The sequence below is a fragment of the Synchiropus splendidus genome, chromosome 7 (genome assembly GCF_027744825.2).
Source record: "Synchiropus splendidus isolate RoL2022-P1 chromosome 7, RoL_Sspl_1.0, whole genome shotgun sequence".
Lineage (NCBI taxonomy): Eukaryota > Metazoa > Chordata > Actinopteri > Syngnathiformes > Callionymidae > Synchiropus > Synchiropus splendidus.
In genome coordinates, this window is record NC_071340.1 from 5,920,995 (window position 1) to 5,943,782 (window position 22,788).

The 22,788-nt window shown below is 43.2% G+C and overlaps 1 protein-coding gene across 1 annotated transcript; it reads right to left on the minus strand.

Annotated features, from left to right (window-relative positions):
* Positions 1-6,328: 6,328 nt before the first annotated feature.
* On the minus strand, positions 6,329-21,245 carry snx18a (sorting nexin 18a). Its single transcript, XM_053871427.1, has 2 exons — positions 19,479-21,245; positions 6,329-7,151 (listed from the first exon to the last, which is right to left on the minus strand). Exons 1-2 carry the CDS (start codon positions 20,950-20,952, stop codon positions 6,898-6,900), a joined length of 1,728 nt encoding a protein of 575 aa, XP_053727402.1. The 5' UTR covers positions 20,953-21,245; the 3' UTR covers positions 6,329-6,897.
* Positions 21,246-22,788: the final 1,543 nt, after the last annotated feature.

Genomic DNA, 22,788 nt, shown 5'->3' on the forward strand with positions numbered 1-22,788 from the left:
TTTTGAGTTCCACAGGTGGCAGCTGATGCCTGAAATGCTTTCCTGGTGACTTATTATCATCTTCATCATTATTAATATTATTGTATAACTGGGTCAATGGTTGAGATGACAAGATGACTGTAGTGATTAGGCGAGGAGCTCAGTCATCCAGGAGTTAGACCACAGAAAGAGGCATGCTTAAAACTCTCGCCGATTGTAGTCCCACTTGAAGGCATGAAAAGTGTTTTATTATCTATTAAAATTCTCACAAAACAGTCTGTCCATACATCCACACGTGGAACATTTAGCGGCCAGCGGGTCTGACCATCCTCTCCCTGGAGACTTCCACCAGATCTCCTGTGGTGGCTACCGTGGCTGAACTGTTCATTGTCTGGATTCAAATAACTTCCAGCCAAGTGTGACCACTGAACATACCTCGCAGGCTGTTCAACTAATCTGTCCAGACATAGTCGCGTCTTGGTGCACTTGAATTAGCTGTCACACAAGACCTGATCCCTGTTGTGAAGGTTTGTCAGTCCCACTTGTCAGTCACCAGTCATAATCAGAATACAAAACTGAGAGGCCCAGATACCTGTCAGTCCTATCAGTGTCAGGAGGGTGACGTCAGGTTTAGTTGTCGTGGAAACCGCCAGGTTGCTTTTAGGCGAAAGGCTTACTTCACAGTTTTTCTCCGACCCACATCAGACCTTTTGGAATGTACAGCACAACAGCCAAGATAATCTTGTGGATGTCAGAGCTGGTTGTGAGAGATGAAACTGATCCCTCTCCTGAGTTCAGATGTTTGGAGGTAGATACACAGAGAGCTGCAGGTAAGAACCGAGGACTGGCCTGGCAGCCAGATTCACCCTTCAGTCAAATCTCACGCGGCCATTCTGCTGAGTTGTTGAGTAGTCTGTAGCACATCACCTCAGTTACCTTTGCCATCTACTGGTAACAGTTCAAACAAGGTCCTGGCTGTCAGAAGGGAACAACATTGCTGAGCGACTAAGTGATGCTCAGACAGTACTTGCCTTCGGGGCTTGTGAAGTGGATTATTAGCACTGTAAAGTAGCTGGTGATTCTCCAGTGAGGCTTTCATCAGCATGTGACGCATGGATACGGGAGCGATCACTGTAATTTGGAGGTTGTGATACAGGGAACAAAGACCGCTCAACACCAAAAGACACAAAGGCCGTCGACTGTTCAGGGTCGTGGGGTTGAAAACTCAGACGGTGAATTGTCTGACTCGCAGTCAGCAGAGAAGTCGACTAGCTACCGAGTCCATCCATTCAAATGAGCTCATCAGCATGTTAAATACTGCGAAGAGTCGCAGAATCTCACATGCTGGTGCTGGGAGCCACTGTGGTTGGAGGGAACACTACTGTGCAAATTGCTGAGATCGAAGTAGCTGTGATCATACGTACTGTACACACATACATCCTCAGTTAACCAGCGCTTAGTCCTGGTCAGGGTTGCCGGGAGAACTGGAGCCTATCCCTGCAGTCACGGGGCGAGAGGCAGGAATTCACCCTGTTGCCGGGCCATCGCAGGACACACACGCGCACCATTCACACACACACCACACAGAGTGTCGAATTAACCTAGAGAGCATGTCTTTGGGCGGTGGGAGGAAACCAGAGTACCCAGAGAAAACCCCCACACAAAGGGAGAACATGCAAGAAACATGCAGAAAGGCCAACGGTCCGAGCCAGACATCCAACCTTCTTGCTGCAAGGTGTGCATGTCTTCTGTTCCTGAAGCTGTGCACGGCAGCGTGTCCCCACGTGGCGTCAGCACTGTGTCAGAAGGTTGCCAGATTCTTGCCCAACTAGTGTACAAACTGAATGTTGCACCACGTTTTTGAGAAAGGTTGAGAAAAAAAGGAAATTTCGTGCATTTGTAGATGCCTTTTAAATTTTGCACAATGTTCTGTGAGTTCAACAATGAATGTACCCAGCAATGCCACCAGAACCCTGTTCCGACCGTCACTGGTGGGTTTTAGAACCTAGAGCTGGAAATGAAAGGCTGCGATGGGGATGTGGGGCACAGAAACCAAATGTGTGCGTGTGTCTTGGAGAGCAGCCAGTGATTCGGGGGAGGCGAGTGGGCCGTCAGCGTTTTCAGACTACATGAATGAGGCCCCGGCAGAGAGGGCTTCCTGTGTGAGGGCTATAAAAACAAAACAGCGCTGAGCGCACTGACATTCCTGAACATTCCGGCAGGTACCGGGCTCCTGGCAAAGCAACATTCCCATGGCTACTGTTTGTTTGCGATCACAAATCCTGTGACAGCTGGTGGCAAATACATTAAAATAAATGTCAACTGCCACTTCACTGTGAGAACTGTATCCCTGACTGTGGTGCGGAGGTTGGACTATAGTTCCTAGTGGCTCCATGACTAGGTGTCTGGTGAGGGTGGCCACAGCCAGGATGCTCTCGGGCATGGGCTCTCTAGCCAGGTCTGGTCAGGACAGGAGGAACATGCATTGGCTTGACTTGATCCTGGTGGCCCGCGAGCATGTTTGGGGCAAACTGAACTGTAACACTGATAAAAGGAAACTGTTCTCGCTGTGATGTCTGTGGACTCATTAATGAGTGGAAACGGCTCCAGCTGGGAGCACGAAGGAAGTGAGGGAGATATTTCGGAATCCTCAGGAGAACACAGTCACTGTCAGGTGGCTGGCGGAAGACTTGGATCAAACACTGCAGAAGAGACTCGCACATAATTGAGAGCAGATTCTCCCTGTCAGGAAAACGCTGACTGAGCACAAACGCCACATTATTCTAATATGAGGACAACATACAGTCACGGTCCCAGGTTTTATTGTCCAACCTGAGAGAGACAGCAGAACCTGCTGGATCAACCACTAGACACGAGGACCACAGTCATTCAAATAAACAGCAGATGAGCTATTAACTCTGATAATAACTACTCATAACTACAAGAAAACTGCCTCGGAAATAAGAAGGGGTTGCCAAAGACCCACCCTGGGACTCTTTCTAAAACATACAATTCTGGTCAGTCATTGAGAATATTGCTGTTTTTCCGGCGCCTTGACTGTAAAAGCAGATATGGCTGGGCTTGTTAGCTGTAACATTATGACCGCATGTTGACCTTGTATTGCTTTCGGGACTAGAGACAAGAGCTGTGGATTACTTCTCTTATTAGTTGTATGTAATATTTACATTTAAATCAATTAAGTGTTAAGTTTATATTTCCATTCACTGCCATTATTTTTTTTAGAAGGAATGAAATAAATAGAAAAGTGTTTAAATGAAGGCATGAGATCTCTGGTGAAAGTGAGCACTGAAACCCACCAGGGCTGTTGCGTCATCACCATTGTCACCCTCAAATAGCAGATCCGACAGCAGTGTCAGAACAGGGACATTTCCAGTGTGTCCAGGAGGTCCACGTAGCCACTCCAGAACCTCATACCTTTGACCATAGCATGGCTTTTGCCCAAGAACCATTAAAAAAAGCATGCTCCGCCAGTATGGCCGCTCAGAACAAACCGAGAGCTGCAGCTCCAGAGGCTTTGTACAGCAGCTCCGACAGAAAGCTCTGGACACCAGAGAGTGAGCATGTAGTGCATCCAAGACTTTGACCGTGCTCTCTGAGAGACAGAGCGTCCCAAATCCTCTCGACTCCCATCCATGACCAGTGTAGCTGTTGTGTGAACGTTTGCTTGCCTGTCGGTGCCTTGTGTCAGGCTGGCAACCTGTTCAGGATGACATTCTGCCACTATTTCTGAAGGGCTGGTGAAAAGCAAACACGATTGCAGCCCGACTATATAATCACTTTGACCTTTAAGGATCTTTTACGTCTTGTTATGGAGGTCAACACATCGCTCCAAACTTGTATTTCAGCTTCACAACAACAAAAGATTCCATCCCATCAGATAAGGGAGAAAGCATTCTAACATGTTGAAGACAAGGCAAGCAGTCTTCATAAAAGAAGGGCTGTTTATTCAAATCCCTCTCTCTGAAATGTGTGCTTCGTGTTTTAACAGTAAAATAGCCACGTGGATGATACAATATTGATGCTTCCTTATTTCCCTGTCTTTATGATCTGACATTTTAAAAGCCTCATCAGCTAAAGTCAAGGGAGGAGGCAATAAAGAGCCTGTAGAGTGGCAGTCAACAGGAGGCAGGTGAAATATTGATGTGCTTGGGTCCCAAGTTCGCTCACAACTCTCCTCGCGGGTTGTCAGTGGGGAGACATGGCTCGAGCCGGCATCAGACTGGTCTGAATGTTGTCTGGTGACTGAAAACAGCACGTCACTGCCTGGCTGGGTTTTGGAAGCTACTGCTTGAGTCCATGATTTAGTCTGCTCATGATCCCAAAACTCCTCTGGTCTCATAGGTTAAAAAGGCCATAGTGAAGAGGACGCGTAGATTTGTGTTTGTCATCATTTCAATTTGGTTCTCTAATGTTACGCTGGTGTGGTGGTTGTGGGTTCAAACACAGCTTGCAGCTCTGGTTCTGCTTCTGCCACCTGAGCTGGTATCGTTTCCTCCCACTCTCAAAAGACTTACAGGCCGCATTCATCATGGAGAAAAGCAACTAAGAAGACAACAAAAAAGTCAAATATGCCATAATCTTCTGTTTCCGTCAAAAGGAGCAGCCAACACTGGCAGCTTGGAGGAGGAATCAGGAGCACCCATTTCCCGGGGCGCTGGCTCATCAGCAGTGCAGCCTGAGGGGGCTGCGATCGTGCATCTGCTCAGGAGAAGAAGGAGCTCTGATCACCACAGATGAAATGTTCTGGTCCTCCACACAAGTGGCTCAATTTCAACGGATATTTGAATGCCCCTCACAGAACTTCCTCACTCAGCTGTTAACACCAAGATATTTCATTTGGTATTAACAAACAAACATCACAATCCCTCCAACACAATCCTGACTTTGAATCTCTGTTGGTGTTAAAATAAAACATTTTATCTGAGTTTGTAATGAAAAATGACTCACTCATTTTAGGCAGCAAATTAAAGGCGCTCATGTTTTCAGCCATACAGTGCGAGTGGCACTGCTATCTAAGATGCTCACGCTACACTGTTGAGGGAGAGACTAGTTGTTTTGAGTCAGATAGCTTTGAATTCATTTACCACATTGTGAGGCTCTTGCCAATACTCAACCCAGATGGCAGTGGGAAGGAAGGAAGATGGTGCTGAAGATGGTTCGGAAGAGGGGACAGGCAGCTGAGGCATTAACCCACAATGTCTGGAGGTTAGAAATAATCCTCATCAGTCCAGACACAACGCTCATTTCTCTGGAATCATCGAATCAACTCCTGACAGGTTTAGTTTTCAAACTCACCTGCCGGCTGTTGACTTTTAATATTGAGAAAGTGCTTTTGCAAACACAGAAGTGTCCCGGAGTGAGGACAGATCACATGACCCAGGGTTTGTACATGGTGTCAATATGCTTCATCACAGTGGCGCCCTCTGACCTCTCCCTGCCGGCCCGGCGGCTTTGACACTGACCAGACGTCCCGCATGACCCGCTGCCTGACCCCTGCACTGTCAGCACAACTTGTGAATATGAAGCAGTGACTTCGGCTCCTCCTGGGATCGGCCCTTCCACCACAACAAAGACGGAAAAACAGCATTATGAATTTTCATGGCGCTGCAGCCCCATTGCTAGGCGCTCACAGGTTTGATTCCAGCTTAAAGAGAACGGGTTTTGAAAGCCAACCTGTGGTTTCCTGCTAACAATCTCGCTTCCTCCCCAAACACCAAGAAGCAAACCTCCTCAATTGTCTGTAGGTGTGAGTGGTTATCTAAACCTGATCTGCAATGGACTGGATGGAAACGTGTCCCACCGCATTCGCTACTTGGGAATAAGTGGAAGAAAATGAATGGATTATTATTCATTATGCCCAGAAACAAGTCAGTGTTAAGGACAAAAGATGCAGTGTCTTTTGTGTTATGATCTTGAGCGAGCAGTTTGAGACTTCTCATGCACACAAGTGATATTTTTAACATAAATTGTACACTAGCAAACAAGAGTTATTGCCAAGTTAAATGGAACTTATGCGGCATTTATAAAGTTCTCACACTTAAATGCAACGCTTTTCCACACGTGTTGTTTCGTGTTCTGTGATTGGTTGTCTTTTTTATCACACATATAGCTCTGTGCAGAAGTGTAAAAAGAAAACACAAATGCGCACAAGGTGACTAAGTCCAGCGGGAAACTTGAGAAACAAGTAACGCTACTGGTAAATGGGTTCATAAAAATAGTTTTCTCAGCTCACAAAAGAGAAGAGTAATGCGCTCACGAATACAGAAATGTCATTCGGTGCTACACAAAATGTGTCTTTGATGACGGTCAAAGAAACAAGACACTGGAATGTGTGGAAGGTTTTAATTGTGTCTCTCTTCAATAATCTCTTCAAATTTGGCTCACAGTTAAATCAGGAGGCATCATTAAATATTCATCTTAGCACTATCACCAGATATACATCATCCCGACACAAATACATCCATTAAACTCTGGCTACACGCTTCTGTGTTTGTGCAGCATTCCCTTCAAAGCCACTAATCCCTGTGTCAAAAATGAACCCCACAACCGTTATACTTTTTCCCTCCCCTTCCCCAGCGTGTGGCAGCAAAACAAACAGCATTTATCTCCACGTATAAAGCTTCTTAGTGACAAGAGAAGAAATCGGAAGGCACAGCGAGAGTGCGGCTGTAAACATTTGAAAGACCAGAAGGCAGAGCATCTCAACTGTCGGTAAGAACGCTGTTAAAAGGCTAAAAAACGTAATAAACTAAACGCTCCTCGCCTCGTGTCACCAGTCCGAGGCAAAATAAACAAATAAAAATCTTAAATAAGAACATCCAGGTTAACAAACAGACCCTGGGCAAAGTTGGGCTTCAATCCCTGGAGTGAGTGTTTGTGAGGATGGGCTCGGCTGCTCTAGATATTGTCATACTTCTGCAGCGCCTCCTCCAGCTTCCCCGTCACCTTCTGGAAGAAGGCGATCTGCTGCTGGAGGAAGTGTTGCATCTGAGCCTTGAAGTCGTGCACGCGGGTCTTGTGGAAGTGCTGGATCTCAGCTAGCGTGGCGCAGGAGATGATGTTGCAGCGGTCGTTGATGCCTTCGGCCTGCGCTTGGTCCATCTTTCCTTCCTCCACGTGTCGCTGGCTCTCCTTCACCTTGGTCAGCGCCCCTGGTGAACAGAAACGGGACAGTAACTGTGAAAACATTCATTTTGTGCAACAGTGAGACATTAGAATACTCAGCAACATACTGAGACACAAGCTGTGACACTAGTAAACACAAGGCGGTGACAAATAAGGGCAACATTTTCACCTCAAATACTTGATGGATCTTAGGGACTTGACTCCTGGCTGGTGTCAACTAGTGATTTCTCATCCATATTAAACTTCACTTGGCAACTAGGAATAATTCCACAGAGCAGGCCTGTTTGCTCAGAATTCTGGGAACCAACCAAGTGACCTAGGACTCTAAAAATACCACTTATTTCACTGGGAAAGCTTTTCCAAACAACCATTTAGGGACATTCTCTCGTGGTTGGCTATTGGTAGTGTTTGATAGTCGAGGGTTCTAAAATTAGCACGCTAGTTTAAAATAAGTCCACGCTGTACTCGCTCATATCTGGATCCGAAGACGTGGAAAGAACAGCACATGGGACCTTTTCTGAGACCCCTGCACCCCAGTGAACACGCGCTCAAATTCCTACAGACAAATTCACATCAAACAACTGTAACTCTGTTTCTTTTACTAACTCACCAGAACAGTAACTGAAGGGAACAATTCTTTCTTACAAATGCAACCATCACAAACAATAAGAGTCGGCTGTGCATGAATGCCTGTCCGTTCCAGCCAGAGGTGGAATCAAAAGTGGCAATATAAATTAAAATTATATTTAATTAGGACTCTTGAAACTCTGTTCAACTCCGGATCAATAACCAAAATTACACAACACATGAACAAGACAAGATGTCTGCTGCTGATGTGCGTGGCCCTGATCGCTGCACACCACACACGACGGAGCTTGTTATTAAAGCAAAGTGGAAACATCACAACAAGCAGAAAGAAAGCACAACTCACGATATGAAAGCGCATTGGCCACGTTCCGCTCAACACCACAGCCCAAGCCGTGATGCGCTGTCGCCACACACAAGACTTTTGGTCGTAAACATTGAACATGTTTAACAGTTACAACTGCAGGCCCCAGGACTTTTCACAGCCAGTTATCAGGATGAATTCTCTCTGAACACACTCCAGACAAAAGGATTCTCTCATAGTATAACCTTATGAGAGCAAAGGTAATCATGAGTTTACCATCCCTGGTCGGGGTAGAGCTAAATGGGGAAGATCTCATCTGATTATGGTTTCCTTTTGAGAGCTCTACAGATTTGAGTAAGTGTGAAGTCGTGACTGAGGTTTCATAAGTTCCTGTCAGTGTCATCTCTGACAACAAAGCCCACAGCACAGCGCACCCATGAACAGTTTCGACCATGTGTCTGGAGGGTTCTGCACCTCTGAGCAGGAAGCAGCAAGCCGACAGAGTGAGACAACAAGTTTTTTTACTGTCAGTCGTCCACCAAATAAATAACCTGCATCCTAACAGACAGATGGTTTGAGGGGTCCTGGGGGACACTGGGTCAGAACACCATCATCTCAAAAGGCTGACATTTTCTCAGCAGGAAATGTCATAAACCATAAGTTTGATGTTGACATGTGAAAGGAACTGGCAGGACTTGACCCCCACTGTCAAAGCTGACCTTTTAAAATTTGCACATGTACCAGAACACACACACACACACGGTTGTATCTCTATCTTTGCAGGGACCTCTCCTTGCTATAATGCTCTCCCCAGCCTCTCACCCTAAACCTAACCATCCAAAACACATGGCTGAACTTAACCAGGACTAAAACCTAAACCCAATTACAATGATCCAGTTATTTTGCAGTCTTCTTCCTCAAATTCAGGACTGAACCTGAAGGAAATGGTTCTAACAAGAAGGTGTTTTTTTCTCAGAAATGGTCCTCACATGGACAGCTAAAACAATCCCACAGACACACGAGCCTCAGACATGAATGTTTCAGAAAGTATAGAAGAGAAGTTTGGGAAAACAGTCAAATCAACGTCATGTGGCAGTGCTGGTTACATCACGCTTCCTTATGACCTCTGTCCTTCTGCTAGGTCAGAGCACCATCTTTATCATATCTCATAAAACAGCACAAGTGTTTTATATGTGAGGTCAGCTGAGGAAACGTTAAAAATGATATGGAATCATGTGCACAGTAGGGATATAACAAAACGATTTCTTTTTTGGCAGAGTAATGAATAATTGCCAGGCCGAATACCAGTATGTTTTTAACACTATAATTTTTACATTTATCTCATATTCAATCAAAAAACACTTTGTATTGAAGCTGCGCTCTCGAGTGCTAAAGGAGCAACAACAACAAAAAAACTCCAAAAAAAACATGAACTCCACAAAACATGAAACTGAACGATCACCTTTCAGCTGAAGGAACGGCTCATGGAACTTCTTAAAGCAAGGGAGCCCACACTTTCTTGACAAAAGCCGCCCAGCTACTTCTGAAACAACCACAAGGCTTAGCCCAGTGCTGGAGCAGCGTAGGCGCTCCCTCACCAGAGATTTAACCTCCTACGCGGAGATGTCAAGAAAAAGAGGAGTTTTCTCTGTTTTTCTCAGAATGTTGAGAAGTAAGGCTCGTGCGCTACCTCACTGTCAGTCGAGGGAGGAGGATTCCGTCGATTAACTTTTAAGGAATACGCTGCACACACTCACTTCTAGCGTTCAGCCTTGTGTTTCACAATGTCACCAAAAGAAGAATATAGTGATACTCAACCAAATATATTGTGTTACTGCATACTTGGTGCATCTGCACAGCCCAGTGAAAGAGGAACCAACTTCTAAATAATTGTTCATTAAGTCACAATGGTGCGGCATCACCAAACCTGAGCCCTTCACAGTTACTTTTACAAACTGGTAATGGTGGAAGTTGCCGCTGTTCAACATGACAGCACGGCTGTGACGTCACAGCTGCGCCTCAACACAGCAAAACCGCAGACTATAAATGAGGATGAATGAAGTCTGTCAAACGGCCTCCGTTGACAGGAACATTTGGACGTGATTCTTGCTAAGACTCATTTTCTTAGAATTTGAGTTGTGGTTGAACTGGGTGGGTTGTGGTGAAGTTCTGCTAAGGCGCAAGCCCCCGGTGGAAAATGAATGTAACCATATGACTTTGCCATTCACAGCTATCAATGGTGGGACCTAGCAATGCCTCAACTTCTGCTACGGTGACCGTTTTTATACATTTAAAACAGAGAGAATACAGCAATTTGCATCATTCACATTGAGAAATGAAAATGAGTGAAATGAAATAAAAGCCTTTTAATTGTTTATGAACTGTATAGAATTCTTAAACAAATGTTCAACAGAAAATGAATGTACTATAATCTAGAATCTTCACATACAAGTGAACTGACTGCTCCATTAAAATCACATTACACAGTTGAACGAATGACTATTTCAATCCCACATCAAACATACAACAATCATCAACTTGATCTGAGGGATTGAAAAAGAGCAAAGAAGATCAATAAGCCATACAGAGCTATTCTAGGTCAGGAATGGTCACTTTCTACTACGTCGGTTGTAATGTTGCACAATGTTTAGAATTAAACTGATGATCCTCCTGGAGATCAGTCTGTGCTCAGCATGTTGGCCTTCTGAATGGCATTTATCCATCTAATATCATTTTAAAATGTAATCAATTGATAGTATCAATACTTGGAAAATATGCAGTGCATTGCATCATGGCAGATGTCACACAAATAGGTTTTTCTGCACTTCTTTGACTGGTCTTTCTGGCAGTGCTCCAGCAGGTTCAACTGTTGCACTTTGTTTTGATGTTTGTATTATATATTTACCTTGGAAAAACAATGACGGAAGAAGAGAAAAAGCCTCTACATACTTCAGTTTCGGTTTTTCAATGTAGAAATATAAACAGCATGAATAATAAAAAAAAAAAAAACAAAGGTACAATTTCTGCAGTTTAAATTGACATTTAGCCAGGTTGCGCTTTATTTTTATGAGTATTGTAGAGGTTAAAGTGTTAATTCAGTCACAGGTGTGGCACTTTTTTTTCAAATAAAACATGAATGCATTTGTTATTTGTCGTTGACTTGTTTTTTTTTCCCAAGGTAAAGATACAGTACAAACATCAATCATTTCTTCAGGCTCACTGAGCAGTGGTTGAACCTGCTACTGCACTCATTTTAATGAGCAAACAGCAGAATGCTCATATTTAGATGCTGCCTCACTTGACCACAGTACTGGAAAAGCCATCAATTGGAGGGATTTGTCATTTCACTTCCCCTTTACAAATCTAGTTAAAAAAAAAGACTTCAAAAAGTGCTTTAACAATTTGCTTCTTAAAAGTGTCCGAGCTGTTTAAAGTAATAATTACAAATAAAATTGAATAATGATAAGGGACTATCACAATGAACATGTTTATGTATGTTTCACATCTCCCAAATATACAGACTTTTCTTTAATTAAGTGTACAGAAAGATATGTAGTTTTTTGAAAGGTGAAGATGTGACAACAGTGAAATATTTAGTTTCGGAACAGAGGCACAGGAGGCGACATACAAATCGGAAAACGTTTATAAGATTTTGTTTTTGAGTGAAATTTTGATGGAGTCATGCGTCTGTGCATGAGGAGAGTCACTCATGTCTTCAAACTGACCAGATGCATGGCACCTCACCATTTGTGCTGTGGCTTGGAGCTGACAAAGATTAAGCTGAGAATGTAATGTGAGTTAGTTTGGACCCCAAATAGAGAGAGATACAGATCTTTGATAGGTTTAAAAAAATACTTGCAGAGTATATATATATATATATATATATATATATATATATATATATATATATATATATATATATATATATATATATATATATATATATATATATATACCAGTCCATCACAGCAGAACCCAGATCAGTCAGGAGCAGACATCTCACTGATTTGCAAATATGTAAAGCACTTAAAATGACGTGGTGGCTTTACCGAACAATGACAGCAATCGAGATGGCACTACGAAAGCGTGAAGCATGTCCTGCGGGCACCCAAACGCTCGTCCCGTCATGGGATTGTCAAACTATGTTGGCTGACTCACCAACATTCTGCTCAGTGTCTGGGCCAGACAGTCAGACGTTTCCTGAAATGTGAGACTGGAGTCGACATACTGACCCAACCCTGTGCTTGTTATTACTTCTGTCTTGTGACTTACTCAGTCAAAGGTTTGGACACACCTTCTCATTTAATGGGTCTTCTCTATTTTCAGGATTTCATGACTGTTTACGCTGCAGATTCTCAGTGAAGGCATCAAAGCTATGAATGAACACATATGGAATTAAATACTAAAAAAAGCGTGAAATTACTCAAAGCATGTTTCATGATTTCGATTCTTCGAAACAGCCACCCTTTGCTTTGATTACTGACTTGCACACTCTTTGTAGTCTGTCAATGAGCTTCATGAGGTTGTCACCTGTAATGGTTTAACCTACAGGTGAAGCTCATGAAGAAAACAGGGTTTGTGGCGTTGTCAACAAGTGAATGGTGGCTAATACGAGTGGGAATTATTTAACTTAAAATAATAATCCCATATATTCTGCTGCAGAGTTTATATCTACAGTGTAGAAAGTAGTAAAAATGAACACTGAATGAGATGGCGGGTCCAAACTTTTGACTGGTTGTGTAATGGCCATGTCTTGATGGCGTTACCATGGTTACGTAAAGAAGCGAAAGCTCACCGTAATAAAGGATGCTGCCAGTGAACTGTGAGATACAATCTACTTCAGATACAATCACAATTGCCCAAATGCTTGTGATACCTGAGTGCACGCTCACCTAACCCTCCATCCCGTTTATCATCATGATTCAACATTTCCAGAGCGACTGGCTTTGTGATGGTCATGTGGCGTGGCACAGCAGACAAAGGAAGAGAGAGTTCCTGCCTGCAGAGGTGCCACCCGTTCCTCCCTGCTGAGCTGCAGCCACCAGCTCTTACGTAATCCCAGATTACACAACTGTGAGCCGCTCCTCGCTGACCCAGGGACAATCCTCGTCTCATCTCCACGTCCCCACTTGCGTGCCGCAGGGCCATTAAAATAGCTGCCTCCATCTCTCACATGACTATTTGATTATGCCTTTGTGCTCAGACCTGCACTGCCTGTTTAGTGAGAGGGTTCAATTTGGAATGGAGCGCACCTCCTTCCACACAAATCCCACACCACCATCACTTCCTTTTGTGGTCAGTATCACTTTTGCAAACTCATCAGTCAATGAAAAGCTCCACACAAAACACATACCTATTGTAGTGCACACCCAAAACACAAAACACTAACAAGTTTTAAAAAGAAACAGATGATAGAAACATCATACTGATTGACCTTTTCTCTTCCTTTTTTCCCCTTGAGAATAGATAAGAGAATGACAAAGGAACCGATTCAAGCAGCAGCCAATTTTGTTTCTCAGAAAGCTGCATAAGCATCTGCTCCTGTTAGGATGCTGAAAGTGATGCCGGGGTTGCACCGAGGACAACGTCTACACTAGCGCCCTCCACTCTGTGTCAACAGAAGGTCAAGCTCTGCCACAGTAGCTTGCCTCTGCTGAATTTTCCCAAAAGAATTTCCATGCAAATACAGTTTAGCAGACACATTACATTGATATTCCATGTTAAACAGTAGATTCACTGTTTCATACACCAAATGGTGGCAGGAAAAAAAAAACAAACCAATAACAAAGAACTTTATTTCATGTACTTATCTGCAGTTTCAGAGGTTATGGTTTTACAACATTAATTTGTTATAATATAATAATGATAATGAAAGATCAATAATCCCCCTTGAAACTGGTCGACAGCCATTCTGTAAAGAGACTTCGGCTGCCTTTAAGCTGCATAGACCTCTGGAAGGATGCAGGTCATGTCAGCCCTCAAGTTGCTCATATTAAGGCAGTATTTAAGTTTCTTTAGGCAGTGTTGACAAATGGCCTGAATTTTGTGGCGATACGTATTCATACAGCCATGAAATCCAAAAGGTAGGTTGATTTTTCAAAATACAATAAAGGCATATAACATTGAAATGATAATACATTTGACAAACTCAGCACTGCCAAGATAGCATGCTATGGGCAGCAACAGAGTTTTCCCACAGCAAGTCCTTTATTTAGGTTAAGGTTGTGACAGGGGGAAATGTTAGATGTTATTATCATGATTGTAAATTGTCTATAAGTGTGTCTCAACAAAAAATAATTAGATTTATTTGGTGGTACATCAAATGGGCCATTAGAAGGACACTTGGAAAAGGCCTTCCAACATCATCAACATTCACTGAAGAGTTTCACCAGTGCACGTTTATAATGCTCAGTTCCAAAACATACCTGTACATTGTCAATGACTTTGTGAGAGGAAGGAATACACCCTAGAACCTGGAGAAAACCCATGCGCAGACGGGGAGAGCATGCAAACACCACGCAGAAAGGTGGTCCGGCCCGGGCATCGAACCTGCAACCTTCATGATGTAAGGCAAGAGGGGTAACCACAAGGCCGCCGTGTGGCCCAGTTCCAAGACAAACCCCATAAAAATCAGTTCAGATCTAAAAATAAAGCATCACAGCTCGATGTAGCCGACAGCTAACGGCGTCCCTGTTTAACTGCGGATCAATAGAGGGGCATTTGGGGCTGCTCGCATTTCACAGGTCATGAGGATGTGAACATGGTGCTGATGACCCAGACAAGGGCACACATAAATAGACGCTGATAAGACAACAACTCAATAAACACTTCTAGATGTCACTTTACATTTTCACTGGTCTGTTTTATCTCACAGTGGAGGGGTCACATCCGTGCGGACACAGCTGAGCAAACTGGGCCAAAAAGCGTCTCAGTGACCACAAGTGTGGCGGAAATAACCACTTAGGTTGATGATAACAAAGGATGTGAGTGAGTCACGGAGCAGCGGCTGGGTGAGAACTAGAGTCACTTCACAAAGCACAACGCTTGTGGATGTTTATAGGGGAGAACTGAAGCGTCGGCTCAGGTCGGAAGTGAACAAACATCTACCACTTTGAGAAGTCATTGTAGAGACATTTTAATATTCATCCTCGTAACAAGGTACTAGGACTGGGTGATAACTTATCGTACATGATTTACTGCCAAAAACAATCCCCACAATTTACAAGACAAACAAGCATAGGCCCACTAGCGGACACAAATATGACGAGACCATGATGGCTCTCAGTGCTCTCCAGCTCTATTGACAGACAACACCGTTGTGTGACAAGTATGGAGGACTTTCACAATCGGATTTTTAAACTTATTTTTAATACATGAAGCTCTCACTAATGACTGTGGATGAGCATTGGTTTTGTAAGACTGGATGGTTCTATTAGGTTTTCTGATACAGTTGTCTTCCATTTTGATCTCTTATGTCACTGCAAGTCATCAACATTTGAGGAATTTACAATTGTAAAAGTTGAATTTCTGCATTTGGATTGTCCCCAACAATCTGCTTTGGCTTTTTCAAAGTCACTCTCCTAAGAACGTCGTCTAGCGTTTCTGGGGAAATAGCAAGGCATTCCCGGATCAATAGAGGCTTTACATCTCCAGCGCAGGCTTTTAGCTAGGATTTTACAGCCGGGCGTCCAAACCCCGCCCAGCTAATAACCCCACCCCCAGCCCATTCCTGTCCCGTCCCATGTCAGCGACTGACTTAATAACTTTCTATGTAAAAAGAAAGTAGCCGTAAACAACTGAATCAACAGAGATGAACTCAGTAGCCGTGGCCACAAGAACAATTTCAGATGCAGGGGTCTCAATGGCAATTGTTTTACTCAACTGACCCTGATGAATAAAAAAAAACCAAAACATTTGTACAGTTGTTGTTCATCTTGTCATATATATATATATATATATATATATATATATATATATATATATATATATATATATATATATATATATATATATATGGAATTATTTTGTTGGTCACTGTTAACAAGAGTTAATGTCAAGAGTTTTTGGTCTGTGCACCTTAACTGTGATGAGAGTAGCGCTGGGCGTAATATATATATATATATATATATAACAAAACCAAACAGATTGCTTTTGTTTGCTTTTGTTCAGGGATTCCTCCATGTTTGTTGTTGTTACCATCCTAGCTGCGACATGTCTTGTGCATCAGTGTTGTCAGTGGACCAGGAACTCCTGCACTCACTGTGTTGTCTGGAGAGCAAACTGTTCAATTAAATTAAATTAAATTAAATTAATCGATTAATTGTGATTAAAATATATATATTTTTTTTGGGGGGGGGGGGCAAAATTACCGTCTGGAAACACCCCTTTTCATGGAAACCAGTGAGACAATGACACTATGAGTAGGGCATGACATACATACATCGTCAGTTAACCAGCACTTAGTGCTGTTCAGGGTTAAGATTGGAACATTTGGTCATCGTGTGTGAATTGATACCAGCTTTAGAGAGACATGAGATGATTCAGCAGGAGTAGCTGACAGTGATAAGTACAGCAGACATCCCTCATTTTGCATTGTCAGACTTTCATCAAACCAGACCCTTCAGGAGATCACGATCACAACCTATAATGCAATTTCAATGAACCCCACTAGTACTGCAACGCGTTGTAATCACCTGCCGCAAATCACAATAGTTTTCCCACCACTTACTTCAGTCTTCTTCGGTCCACCCCTGTACACAGCATGTGCGTCATCATATTCACTCACACATTGTTGAGATGAAGTCATGTGCGACGCCAAACACTCATATTTGCCTACAAATATTGCTGTCAAAGGCCACAATTCGGAAACGAACGGCTCTGAAGAGACTAATAAATTCTAGTTATTTAAATGTATAATAGACGAAACTAAAAAGAAGAAGTCACTAGTGCATTGCGCCGTCACCCAAACTCTATACGGGGATGAACAACTCTGGTCACACAAACAAACACTGACACTACTTTTTACAAGCTCATTTACAAAGGTCCTTATTTCCTGCCATGTAAATAAATCCAATACATGACCAGGGCTTTCACAGCATTTATTTTTAATCTGCCGCTGAATCAAGTATTTTTGGCCACAATACTGCAGAATGAGTTCCAAATGATGAAAGGTAAACCAGCTCTTCAATTTGACTTGGGAAATGGCCTGAAGGATATTTGAACTTCTCCAGCAAATGTACTTTCAGTTCTTTGATTAACCATCACATGATTTAGGAGGCACTCCTGTGACCTTGGGAAGGCCAAAGGCACTTTCTCTCATCCAGTATAGCACTTGTGAGCTGCAATAAATAGAAAGTAGAAAGAGCTGCTGCGGAGGGCTGTGTGCAAATTCGCAGAAATGTGAATAATAATCCTAAATAAATAGGCTTTTGACATGAAGTGTTTAATAGCTCTTCAAAAGGTTGGGCATTCTGACTTCTCCTGGTTTAAGTAAGAAAGTCATGTTTGTTTCGTTGAGCAGTGAAAAAGCCCAACTATTACCAATCTATTGCATATTATGTACATGACTGAAGCCCTTCAGGGTACTACAAATACTCTAATACTCTCATGGCTCCTCCATTTTTCTGATCAGGAGATTTGGACCAAGGTCCCCAAAATAATAGCCTTGACATCCCCATCTTCTCGACTGGTGAGCAGCTGAGGAACTGGTTGCAACCCTGATTTAAGCTGACTGGGCAGCTTGTGTCCCTCTGCGGCCCAAACAAACTGAGCCTTGTTTGTCCAGAGTGGCCTATTGTGGACGTGAATGGGCCCTTGTGTCAGTCAGTGGGCCCTTAGCATGAGACGAAAACATCCACAGCACAGGAAAGGTGGGGTGATGTAAACTTTGGGCGAATGTAAACGTTACTGTAGCTACAGTCAGGGGCTAGGAGGTGGCTGATTTCACCACATAGCTTCTTTATTTAGGTCATAAAGTCAACACTCAGGAGGCTAGATGTTTGAACACATGGAGAGGAGTGAGGGACCAAAAATGTTGAGCTGGAGAGACCAGCAAAAAGGAGCAGAAGAAGAGCTACCGTTTAGACAACCTCAAATTGAACTGTTGAGGCAAAACTGTCGGCCAGACGATGAAATTCTGTGTGAGTATTTTGAATATTTTCAGTTTTTCATCGCTTATTTCCCATCAATATACTGTTTTATTATTAATTTTACTCTTAAGATGAATAAAGAGATAAATAACAGACGATGAACAAAAACTGTCAACACTTAGCTTGTAGTAAGGGAAAGAATAATTATAAAAATATGTTAAATTAATTCATCAGGGTCAGTCACTCCATCTGAAATTGTTGTTGTGGCAACTGCTACTAAGTTCATCTATGTTGATTCAGATTTTTATTAAAGCTGTTTTTGTACTAATAGATTAGCACTTTTTTTTTTTTTTTTTTTTTTTTTTTTTTACAAAGAAAGTTATTCGTAAGTCAGTCGTTGATATGGTGTGTCAGGAGAGGAATGGGCTGGGGGCGGGGTTTGGACGCCCTGCTTTAAAATCCTAGCGAAAAGCCTGGGCCCCTCAGAAATCATCTGTTGGACTACACTGTCATGCTTTGTTTCCAGTATAGTTACTTCAAACCAATGTACGCTTATTCCAGGTTTAGCAATAAATAGAAGTCATATTCAGGTCATCACCATGTAATGTAGAGATTATTTTCCCATCAGAGGCAGTAAAGAGAGAGTGAGCTAACTTATGCCTCTAATCTTACAGGCATCTGTTGCATCTGGCGTCCTGCATGCCGCCTTTTTAGGCACCGTTTGTCACTGATCATAAAAGAGATTGAGGAAATGCACCACAAAAATGTCCCATGAAAAACCAGATCAGCAGCTAGTGTGTCCAACAAGGGAAGGCCTGTGGCATAACAGGGTTTCCTCTCATGACAGTGCCTCATAATGAGATCAGGTTGGGTAATGCAGAACAACAAACTTGGTGTGGACAAATGAGAGGAAACCAAGAGTTGGTGATTTATGCACCTTCCAGGTCAGTTAAACATTATGCAAGTCAGCTTCTTTATTAAAGGAATGCTGTCGGAAGGACGACTCCTTTTGGACCCGTCAACGTTTGAACTGTAATGCTGTTGGGTTCTTTGAGCTGTCAAAGCTGACAAAGGAACTTTAAATGGACTTTAAATCCCCTCCTCACTAACTGACTAAGACTCACAACACAAGACCATGCTGCTGCTGGCCTCCCCACTTCCTATCCCCAGCTGGCAGTGGCCCAATGAACATGTCAGCGCTTGTGTTTCGTCACATCTCATCAAAGAAGTTTATTAAAATGTTCTTTGACCAGTTTTGATTGGCTGATGACATTGGTTTACTACTTACTTGCTATTGTAAATATTCCATATTAGAAAATAAACTCATTAACACGAGACAATTTCAGCTGTGGACAGAGATCGATGTGTGTTGTTACCTTTCTGCACGTGGATGATATCCGGGTAGTTGGCCAGGTGACCTTGATAAAGCGCTAACAAATCCATGATGGGGTCCAGATCTTTGTTGGGCTGTTCAGCAAAGAACTCTCCTATGGAGTCGTAGGCCTCCCCAGTGAAGGAGATGGCTTTGTTGAGTCCGGACGAATACACCTGCTGGTCCATTTCAAAAGCTTGACTGAGGATCTTAAAAGACATCCCCACTTTCTGATACTCCTTCTTGAAGCCACTGATCTGCTTGCGGGCAAACTCATTGACTGTGGCGTTGAGCTGAAGGGTGCTGTCGTCCATCCTCTTGGTAAAAGACTTGAATCCATCAATTTTGCTCTCCACCTCCTGAAAGTCGAGTGGTGCTGGTGGGGTGCTAATGGTGAGGAAGAAGTTTGCCCCAACCATCTCATCCTTCTCCGCCTTCCTCTTACCAAGCTTCCAGGCTTTCTCATCTGTGCTGTTGCAGGTGAGGAAGTGCTGGAATACATCACACCGCGCCAGGACCGGATGTCTTGTCATGTGGCTCATCCACCAGATCAGACCTTTCCTCCTCTTGGAGATGAAGTCCTCCTCGAAGCGGCCGGTCGCCTGCTTCTCAGGAATGTGGGGAACCGAGATGACAGGGAACTTCTCCACCAAGCGAGTGTAGAGCCAGTCGAAGTGCTTGTACCTCCTGTTCACCTGGTTCTGTGTATGTGTTGGAGTGAGCTTGTATGAGATGTAGCTCTTCATTCCCTTGAATTTTGTCTGCTTAGTGGGGTCATCAATTGCACAGGTGAAAGGGTACGGGTTCTCCTGCCACTCCGGACCATACTGACCCATTACCACACAAATCTTGTCCCCATCTTTGACAAACCCTGATGCTTCGCCAAGCACAAATGCCTCTCCTCCAGACTTGACAAAAGTGGAGAACCTGTTCAAGTTCCTGCTGACTGTGGCAGAACCCTTCGCCTGCTGACCTCGTGCCATGGAGGATGTTGAAACTCTGTATGTGGAAGAGCCGTCAAAATCACGGTACCTTCCGCCCACGGTCCCTGGCTCGTCGGCCACGGTGGAGCTGTCATCCCAGTCATCGTCCCAGTCGTCGTCGCTGCCCTGGCTCACCTGCTGCTGTGCGGTGCCTGAAAATGAGCTGAAACTGGGAGGTGAGAAGTTCTCAACTTTAGTCGGGGGCTGGTAAGAACTGTCGAATCCTCCTGCTGGGATGTTGGCGTATCTGGAGTCCGGGACCGAGTCACCAGATGTGTTGCAGCTGTTGTTGTTGATGGTGGAGGCGGCGTCGCTGCGCAAAATCTCCACGTACGACGCGGGGAAGAGACCTCTCTCTCCCCGGCTGTTCGTGCCCTCAAACCAGCCCTCGATGTCCTGCTCACTATATAAAGTTACGATCTCATTTTCCCGCACCGACACCTCCCCGGGGTTTTCGGAGTTGAAGTCATAAATGGCCCTGGCTTTGAGCGCCATTGCACACAGCTGGAGAGGAGAGGAGAGGAGAGGAGAGGGAGGACAGCGGGCTAACTTACTGCTGGCTGGCCGGGGACGAGGGAAGCGAAACGGGCAGCCGAGCTAGCTCCAGCCGATGCAACACCTGGAACTCTGTACTGAAACTTTGCAGGAAAGAGAATCTCCGGTTCGGTCCGAGTCGGGATGAGGAACTTGAGAAACGTGATGAGACAAGTATTAACGGCGACAACAACATGAGCAGCTCCCGCCTCCCTCTGCTGCTCTCACACGCTGCTCAGCAACCAGGAATATCTATCGAGGGCGGCCCCACGAACTGCTGGACCAGTCAGACATCACCAATCAATCGCGAATACACGATCACATTACAGACGTGTCACCTGTCCGATGTGTGTATTTTTTTTTGTTAACGAGGAAAGCAAATATTCAGCCACACGTAAAAAGCGATTCTTTCCTTTCATTGAGAGTAAAACAAAAGAATAAAAAATACAGTTTCGACTGTGCTGTTATTTATTGATGTCTAATTTTGTTTATAATCATCTATTTTTGCTGTATTTCATTGCCCAAGATAGACAAACTTTGTTTATTTTTGACCCTCGAAAAATATTACATTTGGATAAAATAAATATCCCACGCCACATTTTGCCTTGTGTTCATTTTCCATGGAGATTATTTAACTGCTTCATGTGTTTGTCCGGGAATTTCTTGGATAACAACGACTGTGTTATCTAAGAAGCTAGAGAGCATAATCATAAGCGCTGCATGTATTATTTTGGAGGAAACAAACGTTCACAAATTTGAAGAGCCAAACTTTCTTTGGCGGATAACGCCCTCTAGTGGCTGATTATCTTTTTATTTTTTATTTTTTTATTTGAGGATTTTTATTTTTTTTTGTTCACTGATGATGCTATCGTCGAGTCAGGCACATTTTTACCTTCTATACAGTTTGTTCCTGTTGTAACATCTAGCAACATAGATGCATGTCTTACTCAAGCGGTGGTGGTTACTATCAAAGTCGTGGTGAAATCGTGGTGAAAGGTTGCTTCACTAAGTTGAATTTCAGGTAAATTAAGATATAAACTGACAACCTACATGTGAAAAACATATCCACTACTGCAGGCAATGAAGCGTTTAAGAGGCCAACAAACAGCTCGTCCACATCTTTATCTAGTGTGTGTCATATCAGTCAGGCCTCAGCTGCAGTTCAGAGGCTTCATCTTTGAACTGAGTATCCATGGCAACCTTCTCACTCTGTGTCACTTAAAAAAAACTTTGGACCATAAAACTTATCGCAAAGGAGGTCTCACTTAAGTATAACGTATAGATTCTTAAAGGGTATTCTTAAAAATAAATTAAATAGAAATGTAGAAGTTTGGCGTACAAACAGTATCGAGAGCAACAAATTCATAATTAATGTAACTGCATATACATCTTCAGTAAACCACAGCGTAGTCATTTAACTTCTCTCCACCACATGAAGTAATTTCAAAACGCAATTTACATTGAAGCTCAATTGTTCTTTTAAATCAAAAGTTATGATATAGATTTCTCATTTGAATGAGAAGTATTTGACCACAGAACACAATTAAATGTGAGAATGTGAGACATTTGACTTTACATTCTTACAGTAACACAACAAAAATAAGACCAAACAAGAGCACAAAGAACATATATAATGATGTCTTTCCAATCAAAATAAGTATGAATTTAAATAAATAACATAATATAATTTAAATTAGATGTCTGATTATACCCCAAAAAATAGAGAATTCACTTAGAATGCCAAAGAAAAAACTAAATACATGACTCTGATACTTGTTTTTAATCGCACATCTAACG